Here is a 16,199-nt window from a genome sequence, read left to right as displayed (position 1 = left end):
ATACCCAGGTTATACCAGCATGCTCCATATCACTATATACAAGAAGATGTATAATTTATACCAGCTGTACATATACAATTATATACAGATCATGCCCAGGTTATACCAGCATAGTTCATATCATTATATACAAGACGGTGTATAATTTATACCAGCTGTACATATATAATTATATATAGAAGATACCCAGGTTATACCAGCATGCTCCATATCACTATATACAAGAAGATGTGTAACTTATACCAGCTGTATATATATAATTATATACAGAAGATACCCAGGTTATAGCAGCATGCTCCATATCACTATATACAAGAAGATGTATAACTTATACCAGCTGTACATATATAATTATATACAGAAGATACCCAGGTTATACCAGCATGCTCCATATCACTATATACAAGAAGATGTATAACTTATACCAGCTGTACATATATAATTATATACAGGAGATACCCAGGTTATACCAGCATGCTCCATATCACTATATACAGGAAGATGTATAACTTATATCAGCTGCACATATATAATTATATACAGAAGATGCCCAGGTTATACCAGCATGCTTCATATCACTATATACAAGAAGATGTATAACTTATACCAGCTGTGCATATATAATTATATACAGAAGATACCCAGGTTACACCAGCATGCTCCATATCACTATATACCAGAAGATGTATAACTTATTCCAGCTGTACATATATATAATTATATACATAAGATGCCCAGGTTATACCAGCATGCTCCATATCACTATATACAGTAAGATGTATAACTTATAGCAGCTGTACATATATAATTATATATAGAAGATGCCCAGGTTATACCAGCATGGTCCATATCACTATATACAAGAAGATGTATAACTTATACCAGCTGTACATATATAATTATATACAGAAGATACCCAGGTTATACCAGCATGCTCCATATCACTATATACAAGAAGATGTATAACTTATACCAGCTGTACATATATAATTATATACAGAAGATGCCCAGGTTATACCAGCATGTTCCATATCACTATATACAAGATGTATAACTTATAACCGCTGTACATATATAATTATATACAGAAGATGCCCAGGTTATACCAGCATGCTCCATATCACTATATACAAGAAGATGTATAACTTATACCAGCTGTACATATATAATTATATACAGAAGATACCCAGGTTATACCAGCATGTTCCATATCACTATATACAATAAGATGTATAACTTATACCAGCTGTACATATATAATTATATACAGAAGATGCCCAGGTTATACCAGCATGCTCCATATCACTATATACAAGTAGATGTATAACTTATACCAGCTGTACATATATAATTATACACAGAAGATACCCAGGTTATACAAGCATGTTCCATATCACTATATACAAGAAGATGTATAATTTATTCCAGCTATACATATATAATTATATACAGAAGATACCCAGGTTATACCAGCATGCTTCATATCACTATATACAAGAAGATGTATAACTTATACCAGCTGTAAATATATAGCTATATACCAGAAGATGCTTAGGTTATACCAGCATGCTCCATATCGCTATATACAAGATGATGTATAATTTATACCAGCTGTACATATATAATTATATACAGAAGATACCCAGGTTATACCAGCATGCTCCATATCACTATATACAAGATGATGTATAATTTATTCCAGCTATACATATATAATTATATACAGAAGATACCCATTTTATACCAGCATGCTCCATATCACTATATACAAGATGATGTATAATTTATTTCAGCTATACATATATAATTATATACAGAAGATACCCTGATTATACCAGCTTGCTCCAGATCACTATATACAAGAAGATGTATAACTTATACCAGCTGTACATATATAATTATATACAGAATATGCCCAGGTTATACCAGCATGTTCCATATCACTATATACAAGAAGATGTAGAACTTATACCAGCTGTACATATAGATTTATATACATAAGATGCACAGGATATACCAGCATGCTCCATATCACTATATACAGTAAGATGTATAACTTATAGCAGCTGTACATATATAATTATATATAGAAGATGCCCAGGTTATACCAGCATGGTCCATATCACTATATACAAGAAGATGTATAACTTATACCAGCTGTACATATATAATTATATACAGAAGATACCCAGGTTATACCAGCATGCTCCATATCACTATATACAAGAAGATGTATAACTTATACCAGCTGTACATATATAATTATATACAGAAGATGCCCAGGTTATACCAGCATGTTCCATATCACTATATACAAGATGTATAACTTATAACCGCTGTACATATATAATTATATACAGAAGATGCCCAGGTTATACCAGCATGCTCCATATCACTATATACAAGAAGATGTATAACTTATACCAGCTGTACATATATAATTATATACAGAAGATACCCAGGTTATACCAGCATGTTCCATATCACTATATACAATAAGATGTATAACTTATACCAGCTGTACATATATAATTATATACAGAAGATGCCCAGGTTATACCAGCATGCTCCATATCACTATATACAAGTAGATGTATAACTTATACCAGCTGTACATATATAATTATACACAGAAGATACCCAGGTTATACAAGCATGTTCCATATCACTATATACAAGAAGATGTATAATTTATTCCAGCTATACATATATAATTATATACAGAAGATACCCAGGTTATACCAGCATGCTTCATATCACTATATACAAGAAGATGTATAACTTATACCAGCTGTAAATATATAGCTATATACCAGAAGATGCTTAGGTTATACCAGCATGCTCCATATCGCTATATACAAGATGATGTATAATTTATACCAGCTGTACATATATAATTATATACAGAAGATACCCAGGTTATACCAGCATGCTCCATATCACTATATACAAGATGATGTATAATTTATTCCAGCTATACATATATAATTATATACAGAAGATACCCATTTTATACCAGCATGCTCCATATCACTATATACAAGATGATGTATAATTTATTTCAGCTATACATATATAATTATATACAGAAGATACCCTGATTATACCAGCTTGCTCCAGATCACTATATACAAGAAGATGTATAACTTATACCAGCTGTACATATATAATTATATACAGAATATGCCCAGGTTATACCAGCATGTTCCATATCACTATATACAAGAAGATGTAGAACTTATACCAGCTGTACATATAGATTTATATACATAAGATGCACAGGATATACCAGCATGCTCCATATCACTATATACAAGAAGATGTATAACTTATACCAGCTGTACATATATAATTATATACAGAAGATGCCCAGGTTATACCAGCATGCTCCATATCACTATATACAAGAAGATGTATAACTTATACCAGCTGTACATATATAATTATATACAGAAGATACCCAGGTTATACCAGGATGCTCCATATCTCTATATACAAGAAGTTGTATAACTTATACCAGCTGTACATATATAATTATATACAGAAGATACCCAGGTTATACCCGCATGCTCCATATCACTATATACAAGAAGATGTATAACTTATACCAGCTGTACATATATAATTATATACAGAATATGCCCAGGTTATACCAGCATGCTCCATATCACTATATACAAGAAGATGTATAACTTATACCAGCTGTACATATATAATTATATACAGAAGATACCCAGGTTATACCAGGATGCTCCATATCTCTATATACAAGAAGTTGTATAACTTATACCAGCTGTACATATATAATTATATACAGAAGATACCCAGGTTATACCCGCATGCTCCATATCACTATATACAAGAAGATGTATAACTTATACCACCTGTACATATATAATTATATACCAGAAGATGCCCAGGTTATACCAGCATGCTCCATATCGCTATATACAAGATGATGTATAATTTATACCAGCAGTACATATATAATTATATACAGAAGATACCCAGGTTATACCAGCATGCTCCATATCACTATATACAAGAAGATGTATAATTTATACCAGCTGTACATATACAATTATATACAGATCATGCCCAGGTTATACCAGCATAGTTCATATCATTATATACAAGACGGTGTATAATTTATACCAGCTGTACATATATAATTATATATAGAAGATACCCAGGTTATACCAGCATGCTCCATATCACTATATACAAGAAGATGTGTAACTTATACCAGCTGTATATATATAATTATATACAGAAGATACCCAGGTTATAGCAGCATGCTCCATATCACTATATACAAGAAGATGTATAACTTATACCAGCTGTACATATATAATTATATACAGAAGATACCCAGGTTATACCAGCATGCTCCATATCACTATATACAAGAAGATGTATAACTTATACCAGCTGTACATATATAATTATATACAGGAGATACCCAGGTTATACCAGCATGCTCCATATCACTATATACAGGAAGATGTATAACTTATATCAGCTGCACATATATAATTATATACAGAAGATGCCCAGGTTATACCAGCATGCTTCATATCACTATATACAAGAAGATGTATAACTTATACCAGCTGTGCATATATAATTATATACAGAAGATACCCAGGTTACACCAGCATGCTCCATATCACTATATACCAGAAGATGTATAACTTATTCCAGCTGTACATATATATAATTATATACATAAGATGCCCAGGTTATACCAGCATGCTCCATATCACTATATACAGTAAGATGTATAACTTATAGCAGCTGTACATATATAATTATATATAGAAGATGCCCAGGTTATACCAGCATGGTCCATATCACTATATACAAGAAGATGTATAACTTATACCAGCTGTACATATATAATTATATACAGAAGATACCCAGGTTATACCAGCATGCTCCATATCACTATATACAAGAAGATGTATAACTTATACCAGCTGTACATATATAATTATATACAGAAGATGCCCAGGTTATACCAGCATGTTCCATATCACTATATACAAGATGTATAACTTATAACCGCTGTACATATATAATTATATACAGAAGATGCCCAGGTTATACCAGCATGCTCCATATCACTATATACAAGAAGATGTATAACTTATACCAGCTGTACATATATAATTATATACAGAAGATACCCAGGTTATACCAGCATGTTCCATATCACTATATACAAGAAGATGTATAACTTATACCAGCTGTACATATATAATTATATACAGAAGATGCCCAGGTTATACCAGCATGCTCCATATCACTATATACAAGTAGATGTATAACTTATACCAGCTGTACATATATAATTATACACAGAAGATACCCAGGTTATACAAGCATGTTCCATATCACTATATACAAGAAGATGTATAATTTATTCCAGCTATACATATATAATTATATACAGAAGATACCCAGGTTATACCAGCATGCTTCATATCACTATATACAAGAAGATGTATAACTTATACCAGCTGTAAATATATAGCTATATACCAGAAGATGCTTAGGTTATACCAGCATGCTCCATATCGCTATATACAAGATGATGTATAATTTATACCAGCTGTACATATATAATTATATACAGAAGATACCCAGGTTATACCAGCATGCTCCATATCACTATATACAAGATGATGTATAATTTATTCCAGCTATACATATATAATTATATACAGAAGATACCCATTTTATACCAGCATGCTCCATATCACTATATACAAGATGATGTATAATTTATTTCAGCTATACATATATAATTATATACAGAAGATACCCTGATTATACCAGCTTGCTCCAGATCACTATATACAAGAAGATGTATAACTTATACCAGCTGTACATATATAATTATATACAGAATATGCCCAGGTTATACCAGCATGTTCCATATCACTATATACAAGAAGATGTAGAACTTATACCAGCTGTACATATAGATTTATATACATAAGATGCACAGGATATACCAGCATGCTCCATATCACTATATACAAGAAGATGTATAACTTATACCAGCTGTACATATATAATTATATACAGAAGATGCCCAGGTTATACCAGCATGCTCCATATCACTATATACAAGAAGATGTATAACTTATACCAGCTGTACATATATAATTATATACAGAAGATACCCAGGTTATACCAGGATGCTCCATATCTCTATATACAAGAAGTTGTATAACTTATACCAGCTGTACATATATAATTATATACAGAAGATACCCAGGTTATACCCGCATGCTCCATATCACTATATACAAGAAGATGTATAACTTATACCAGCTGTACATATATAATTATATACAGAAGATGCCCAGGTTATACCAGCATGCTCCATATCACTATATACAAGAAGATGTATAACTTATACCAGCTGTACATATATAATTATATACAGAAGATACCCAGGTTATACCAGGATGCTCCATATCTCTATATACAAGAAGTTGTATAACTTATACCAGCTGTACATATATAATTATATACAGAAGATACCCAGGTTATACCCGCATGCTCCATATCACTATATACAAGAAGATGTATAACTTATACCACCTGTACATATATAATTATATACAGAAGATGCCCAGGTTATACCAGCATGCTCCATATCACTATATACAAGAAGATGTATAACTTATACCAGCTGTACATATATAATTATATACAGAATATACCCAGGTTATACCAGCATGCTCCATATCACTATATACAAGAAGATGTAGAACGTATACCAGCTGTACATATATAATTATATACAGGAGAGACCCAGGTTATACCATCATGATCCATATCACTATATACAAGAAGATGTATAACTTATACCAGCTGTACATATATAATTATATACAGAAGATACCCAGGTTATACCAGCATGTTCCATATCACTATATACAAGAAGATGTATAACTTATACCAACTGTAAATATATAGCTATATACCAGAAGATGCCCAGGTTATACCAGCATGGTCCATATCACTATATACAAGAAGATGTATAACTTATACCAGCTGTACATATATAATTATATACAGAAGATACCCAGGTTATAGCAGCATGCTCCATATCACTATATACAAGAAGATATATAACTTATACCAGCTGTGCATATATAATTATATACAGAAGATACCCAGGTTATACCAGCATGCTCCATATCACTATATACAAGAAGATGTATAACTTATACCAGCTGTACATATATAATTATATACAGAAGATACCCTGATTATACCAGCTTGCTCCATATCACTATATACAAGAAGATGTATAACTTATACCAGCTGTACATATATATTTATATACAGAAGATGCACAGGTTATACCAGCATGCTTCATATCACTATATGCAAGAAGATGTATAATTTATACCAGCTGTACATATATAATTATATACAGAAGATACCCAGGTTATACCAGCATTCTCCATATCACTATATACAAGAAGATGTATAACTTATACCAGCTGTACATATATAATTATATACAGAAGATACCCAGGTTATACCAGCATGCTCCATATCACTATATACAGAAGATGCCCAGGTTATAGCAGCTGTACATATATAATTATATACAGAAGATACCCAGGTTATACCAGCATGCTTCATATCATTATATACAGATGTTTGACAGGACATGATTGGTGGACAGTCTCCTACCTCTTGGCGGGCTGCGTCCTGCTCGCTGGGTCTGGCTACGATCTAATGATCCGGATTCAGAGATGAATGGGCGACTTCTGGGCTTTGATTCTGCTGTAGTAGAGAGAACAGGTAGGATAAGTGGAAGATAAAATGTATCCGGATACAAGGTTCTAAGGGTTATTGAGTGAAAAGTGAGACGCCCCCTGCTGGTGGGACATGGGCTATAACAAAGTCATGCATTAAAGTGCAGTCATCATAGTACAATGAAAAGCTCAACAACTTTCTAACAGACTTTTTATTTCAATATTTGAAAACATATTTAAGATCTCTGCTTGCTGTCAGTAAATGGAACGTTACACTTCCTCTATGTTTCTAGATATACAAACTCCATTATGTGAGAAGATATATATTGCTGCCAATCAACACATCTAGAACTAAAGTCACAAATCTACTATTACATCATGTCTTTTACTCCAGTCACATCCAGAGCTGCATTCACAACTCTACAGCCTGTGCCCCGGTGCCTGGTGGAAACACAATATGACCCTCAATACAGCCTAACACTCCTTCACACTTCCGTACTTCATATTCATTTTAATTCCGTTTTTTTATTATTATTATTATTGAAAACGGTGCTAATATATTCAAATGGTTTTATTCATATTTCCGTTTTTTCTACACGCATATTTTCTATGCACCTTGTATTTTTCTCAATACGCGCATGTTGCCACGGATATGTATTGGTACCATTTCTAACCCATAGAAGTTAATGAATTGAATCTAAAAACGATTGTTCCGTTTTTGCATAGTTTACATAGCCATATTTGTTCCGTTTTTTTTTTACAACAAAAGTAAATTTTCGAACAAACGTTACAAATACAGACGAAAAACAGACAACTCATAACAAAATACAGAACAAAAACAAAAGTTGTGAAAAATAAAATAAAAAATGATCCAAATTTGATCCGTATTCTCATAGACAAGTAGGAGCCCTAACAGACCATGCTCTAAACAAACTGAACCAGCAGAGGGCAGCAGTGAGATGTAAGATTCTGCAGCCTGGGAGCTAACAGGAAATCAGCAGGATTTCTGAATGCAGCTCTGGATGTGACTGGAGAATGGGCGGATATCTCATCATTTGTGGGTCTATATCTCATACGACGCGGAGACTGAACGGTCGTCTTATGTTTTTCTTAATATCTGTGATTGTCGCCGGTCTACCACTGGTGCTTAGTCAATTCCCTGGCGACCGTATTTCCCTTGATCGCTTTCCTGCTGCGTACGAAGAATAACGACCGACTGAAAAAAGTGAATCAGGAACAAGTCAGCGACAAAGAAAAGTAAAATAACACATTTACTGCGGGAAACGGGAGATGCGGAGGATGATTTTGTGGGGCAGTTACGCTGGCAGCAGCTGGATGGTAATGACCGGCACAGAACCGAGGGCAGCAAATTCACGCACCCCGTCTCCTGGGGTCTGCGGTCATATCCCCCCATCTCCGACACAGGCCCCACTGCTACTAATGGGAAGGAGAGAGACCTCCAGACAAGAGGTGATTTGTGGGGGCCCTGTAAACCCGCAGCCCCCCCCCCCCTGGGCCCAGATCCCCACACAACGGACTCCTGTGTGCTGATCCGAGCTGCTGAGGGTCAGGAAATGAAAGAAACAAGTGGACTGTAAGAGGCGAGCGCATTCCAGGCCTGACGCTCGCTAATTACCTGAGAGCTCAGGAGGCCGCAGAAAAGCCACAGTTATATAAAAAGAAGCCTGTGCCTGCCGCAGGCCCGAGCCCTCGACACCGCACGACACCGATACCACCGATTCGTATCACCTTGGTATGACCCTCAATATCTTCAAAAATATCCCCCTTTATTGGCCTGGTCTTGAGTTCTGTCACATATTTCTACATATAGGAAGAAGCATTAGTGCTAATACAACAGTGAGAATTTTGGGGTTTTCCTCTTAAAGGGCCGGTGTTCAGTCTTATGTCATTGTCTAATGAAAGGTTCCGCAACTTTCAGATTTGTCTGCGTCTAGAAAGTGTTGAAAAATGCGCCGAATTTTGGCAGAGTTTGCTCCTCAGTAGACACGTTTTAAAAGGCTCCCGAAAGAGGGTGTGGCTTAGTGAGAAATGGGTGTGGCTTTAATGAAAGAAGGTGTGGCTTAACATGTGTGAATGCGCATCAAAAATGTGGCAAAAGTGTTATAAGAAAGCAAAAAACTGTCTGCCACCATATTGGACTGCATTAGAAAATGTGGACCTTTGTGTCTCAACTTCTTACCATTGTCAAGATCTCTGCTTGCAGTCAGTGAATGAAAATATGCATGGTGTACATTCAAAGGCTGAAACGGTTCATTACAACAGAGCTGATACACTGCAACGAGCCGTGAACCCGTGTGGACATCAGGTTTTCATCATTTTAATTATCCAATAGGGTTTATGTGGACAATCGTATTCGGGTTCTGTGTGATACAGATTCTAGATACTGTGGTAATGTATTTCTAGGCAGACGTGCACACTCACATGTTTTCACCGCTGTATACGATATACAATACCGCACAAAACGTAACTCTCAATTTTTTTGCCGACGTTGTTATTTTAGGTTCGTTACTTTACAGACAACCCCTTTAATATAAGAACTCCGGAGACACCCGGCAAACAGGAGTGACTGTTCATCTTCTCTGCAGTGGCCACTACAGGGGAAATGTGGTATTACATGCGGATATTTCAATAACTGGATGTCCACATAATGCGTGAACGGGCAATATTATGTTAGCGCTTCTCTCTGGCGTAAAAAGGGCATTCACATGCATGCGACCACCGCCCATTGCATCGATAGGCCCTTAAAAGACATATGGAAAGGATTCGGCGAGATTAGACAACCCCTTTAATAAAAGTTAAAAAATACAAAAAAATCTACTACTACTAATAATAATAATAATAATAATAATAATAATAATAATAATAATATAAAAATAAAGAAAACAGATAATAAATTATAATAATTTCACATGAAACTACTTGAATGACGTCTCGGTTATAAGAAACGTAGCGGCATGTAAAGAGTTAACCGGAGAGAAAATAATCAAAGCTCCGTCAATGACAACATGAAAAGGCCTCGAACAAACTCCATTATCAAAAGGATCATGAAAAAAGAAAATCCCCTTCAAAGCGGCGCTGGAATGTAACACATGAGAGTTGTGTGCGCTCACGGAAAAGACTGTGTCACACGGACGACGCTCACCGCCAAGTGCACAATGCGTATACAAATAGGCCGGGGGACGCAGTCCATGAATGAGGGTCCTGGCACATCCCCCTCCTGCATTATGCCAGCGCAGGATAATCCCTTCCTACACACAGGCCTTTCATGAAGCCGCTTTCAAGTTCACGGCCCTTTCAACCGGGACGAACGCGACGCAACAATGCGGATGGATTCCTCCGACTGGGAACTGCCAAGTCTTACTCTGTCAAACCGAGACGGATGTCAACTACAGCGCTCTCAATGCAGATCATATCACGAGAGGGGGGGGGGGGGAATACCGCGCCGCGCTGGGGATGGGAACACTCTTCTCGCCATTACCCATGGTGCTTATCCAGTAAACTTTATGAATTTTACAATATCTCTTTCGTGCCCGTTACGGTACATTTGTGGAACATTTCACGCCGATTCCGGAGGCACCAGTCATAAAAACTGTACAAGCTAAGAAAACTGAAAATTACCGGCTGAAAGGACCAATCACTGATAAATGAATGATAACATATAGAGAAGCCGTGCGGATGGAGGCTCCTGATATAATAGAAGGATAAAAAACAGCAGTGATATTTATAAAGGGTTGGAGCATTAATTACATCTCCGCCGGCGATCACGCTGCACGTTCATGAGAAAAGTTAATACGTCTCCGCATCAATGTATAAAAGTCATTTCCACTGGAAACAAACACTGAGCAGTGAGATGGAAAATAGGAGAACGTTCCTGTTATATTCTTATGTCTCCGGAAAGAGCAAGGATTTCAATTTCTATTTCCATTGCCCGGTTTGGCGCCCCCTGCTGACGGTGCGTGAACTGCGATTTGAGCTCGGCTTGACTCCACTGAGATAAGAACTGCAGCCATTCTATACATTATTCTGTAGATAATCTGAACTAGTAAAAGTGCCAAAAGAATATCTTTAATGCAATAAAAACTATAATACTGCCCCCTATGTACAAGAATATAACTACTATAATACTGACCCTATATACAAGACTATAACTACTATAATACTGCCCCTATATACAAGAATATAACTACTATAATACTGCTCCTATATACAAGAATATAACTACTATAATACTGCCCCCTATATACAAGAATATAACTACTATAATACTGCCCCTATATACAAGAATATAACTAATATAATACTGCCCCTATACACAAGAATATAACTACTATAATACTGCCCCCTATGTACAAGAATATAACTACTATAATACTGCTCCCTATATACAAGAATATAACTACTATAATACTGCTCCTATATACAAGAATATAACTACTATAATACTGCTCCTATATACAAGAATATAACTACTATAATACTGCCTCCTATGTACAAGAATATAACTACTATAATACTGCCCATATATACAAGAATATAACTACTATAAGGGCATGACCACACATGGCGGAATTCCTCCGCAACTGTCCGCATCGATGCCGCACAGAATCTGCGTTGCAGATTCTGCAGCGGATCTGCACAAAATGTGCAGTACATTGATGCGGACTAGCTGCTGCAGACTGCAGGAAAAGTGCTTCTCTTCTCCCTATTCAGTGCAGGATAGAGAGAAGGGACAGCACTTTCCCTAGTGAAAGTAAAAGAAATTCATACTTACCGCCCGTTGTCTTTATGACGCGTCCCTCCTTCGGCATCCAGCCCGACCTCCCTGGATGACGCGCCAGTCCATGTGACCGCTGCAGCCTGTGCTTGGCCTGTGATTGGCTGCAGCCGTCACTTACTCTGAAACGTCATCCTGGGAGGCCGGACTGGAGACAGAAACAGGGAGTTCTCGGTAAGTACGAACTTCATTTTTTTTTACAGATACATGTATATTGGGATCGGTAGTCACTGTCCCGGGTGCAGAAACAGTTACTGCCGATCGCTTAACTCTTTCAGCACCCTGGACAGTGACTATTTACTGACGTCTCCTAGCAACGCTCCCGTCATTACGGGAGCCCCATTGACTTCCTCAGTCTGGCTGTAGACCTAGAAATACATAGGTCCAGCCAGAATGAAGAAATGTCAAGTAAAAAAAGCAAGACGCATCCGCAGCACACATGACATGTGCATGACAGCTGCGGACTTCATTGCGGAACTTTGAATCTCCATTGAAGTCAATGGAGAAATTCCGCCATGAGTCCGCCACTGCTCCGCAACAGACAGAGCATGCTGCGGACACCAAATTCCGCTCCGCAGCCTATGCTCCGCAGCGGAATTGTACGCATCGTGTAAACGAACACTGCTAAATTAAAGTGAAAGTCAATGTAGAAACGGCTCCGCTGCGGATTAACGCTGCGGAGTGTCCGCAGCGGAATTTAAGTGCAATTCCGCCATGTGTGAACCCGCCCTAATACTGCCTCCTATATACAAGAATATAACTACCATAATACTGCCCCCTGTATACAAGAATATAACTACTATAATACTGCCTCCTATGTACAAGAATATAACTACTATAATACTGCCCATATATACAAGAATATAACTACTATAATACTGCCTCCTATATACAAGAATATAACTACCATAATACTGTCCCCTATATACAAGAATATAACTACTATAATACTGCCACTATATACAAGAATATAACTACTATAATACTGCCCCTATATACAAGAATATAACTACTATAATACTGCCTCTATATACAAGAATATAACGACTATAATACTGCCCCCTATATACAATAATATAACTACTATAATACTGCTCCTATATACAAGAATATAACTACTATAATACTGCCTCCTATGTACAAGAATATAACTACTATAATACTGACCCTATATACAAGACTATAACTTCTATAATACTGCCCCTATATACAAGAATATAACTACTATAATACTGCCTCCTATATACAAGAATATAACTACCATAATACTGCCCCCTGTATACAAGAATATAACTACTATAATACTGCCTCCTATGTACAAGAATATAACTACTATAATACTGCCCATATATACAAGAATATAACTACTATAATACTGCCTCCTATATACAAGAATATAACTACCATAATACTGTCCCCTATATACAAGAATATAACTACTATAATACGCCACTATATACAAGAATATAACTACTATAATACTGCCCCTATATACAAGAATATAACTACTATAATACTGCCTCTATATACAAGAATATAACGACTATAATACTGCCCCCTATATACAATAATATAACTACTATAATACTGCCTCCTATGTACAAGAATATAACTACTATAATACTGACCCTATATACAAGACTATAACTTCTATAATACTGCCCCTATATACAAGAATATAACTACTATAATACTGCCCCTATATACAAGAATATAACTACTATAATACTGCCTCCTATATACAAGAATATAACTCCTATAATACTGCTCCTATGTACAAGAATATAACTACTATAATACTGACCCTATATACAAGACTATAACTACTATAATACTACTCCCTGTATACAAGACTATAACTACTATAATACTGCTCCTATATACAAGAATATAACTACTATAATACTGCTCCTATATACAAGAATATAACTACTATAATACTGCCTCCTATGTACAAGAATATAACTACCATAATACTGCCCCCTGTATACAAGACTATAACTACTATAATACTGTCCCCTATATACAAGAATATAACTACTAAAATACTGCCCCCTATATACAAGAATATAACTACTATAATACTGCCCCTATATACAAGAATATAACTACTATAATACTGCTCCTATATACAAGAATATAACTACTATAATGCTGCCCCCCTATGTACAAGAATATAACTACTATAATACTGCTCCTATATACAAGAATATAACTACTATAATACTGCTCCTATATACAAGAATATAACTACTATAATACTGCTCCTATATACAAGAATATAACTACTATAATACTGCTCCTATATACAAGAATATAACTACTATAATACTGCTCCCTATATACAAGAATATAACTACTATAATACTGCCCCCTATATACAAGAATATAACTCCTATAATACTGCTCCTATGTACAAGAATATAACTACTATAATACTGACCCTATATACAAGACTATAACTACTATAATACTACTCCCTGTATACAAGACTATAACTACTATAATACTGCTCCTATATACAAGAATATAACTACTATAATACTGCTCCTATATACAAGAATATAACTACTATAATACTGCCTCCTATGTACAAGAATATAACTACCATAATACTGCCCCCTGTATACAAGACTATAACTACTATAATACTGTCCCCTATATACAAGAATATAACTACTAAAATACTGCCCCCTATATACAAGAATATAACTACTATAATACTGCTCCTATGTACAAGAATATAACTACTATAATACTGCCCCTATATACAAGAATATAACTACTATAATACTGCTCCTATATACAAGAATATAACTACTATAATACTGCTCCTATATACAAGAATATAACGACTAGAATACTGCTCCTATATACAAGAATATAACGACTATAATACTGCTCCTATATACAAGAATATAACTACTATAATACTGCACCTATATACAAGAATATAACTACTATAATACTGCACCTATATACAAGAATATAACTACTATAATACTGCTCCTATATACAAAAATATAACTACTATAATACTGCTCCTATATACAAGAATATAACTACTATAATGCTGCCCCCTATGTACAAGAATATAACTACTATAATACTGCTCCTATATACAAGAATATAACTACTATAATACTGCTCCTATATACAAGAATATAACTACTATAATACTGCTACCTATATACAAGAATATAACTACTATAATACTGCTCCCTATATACAAGAATATAACTACTATAATACTGCCCCCTATATACAAGAATATAACTACTATAATACTGCTCCTATATACAAGAATATAACTACTATAATACTGTTTCTATATACAAGAATATAACTACTATAATACTGCCCCCTATATACAAGAATATAAGTACTATAATACTGCTCCTATATACTAGGAATATAACTACTATAATACTGCTCCTATATACAAGAATATAACTACTATAATACTGCTCCTATATACAAGAATATAACTACTATAATACTGCTACCTATGTACAGGAATATAACTACTATAATACTCCCCCCTATGTACAAGAATATAACTACTTTAATACTGCCCCCTATATACAAGAATATAACTACTATAATACTGCTCCTAT

At 35.2% G+C, this 16,199-nt stretch overlaps 1 protein-coding gene across 5 annotated transcripts in view; it reads right to left on the bottom strand.

Annotated features, from left to right (window-relative positions):
* Window positions 1-16,199, bottom strand: part of CNTFR (ciliary neurotrophic factor receptor) — a 440,906-nt gene that overhangs the window by 165,906 nt on the left and 258,801 nt on the right. For all 5 annotated transcript variants that reach the window (XM_075842688.1, XM_075842662.1, XM_075842668.1 and 2 more), the window contains one exon: window positions 7,723-7,815. In XM_075842688.1, the coding sequence (XP_075698803.1) occupies window positions 7,723-7,815 (93 nt within the window). The remainder of the gene's footprint in view (window positions 1-7,722; window positions 7,816-16,199) is intronic.

Source organism: Rhinoderma darwinii, chromosome 1 (assembly GCF_050947455.1).
Source record: "Rhinoderma darwinii isolate aRhiDar2 chromosome 1, aRhiDar2.hap1, whole genome shotgun sequence".
Classification (NCBI taxonomy): Eukaryota; Metazoa; Chordata; class Amphibia; order Anura; family Rhinodermatidae; genus Rhinoderma; species Rhinoderma darwinii.
This window is presented reverse-complemented; position numbering and strand designations above follow the sequence as displayed.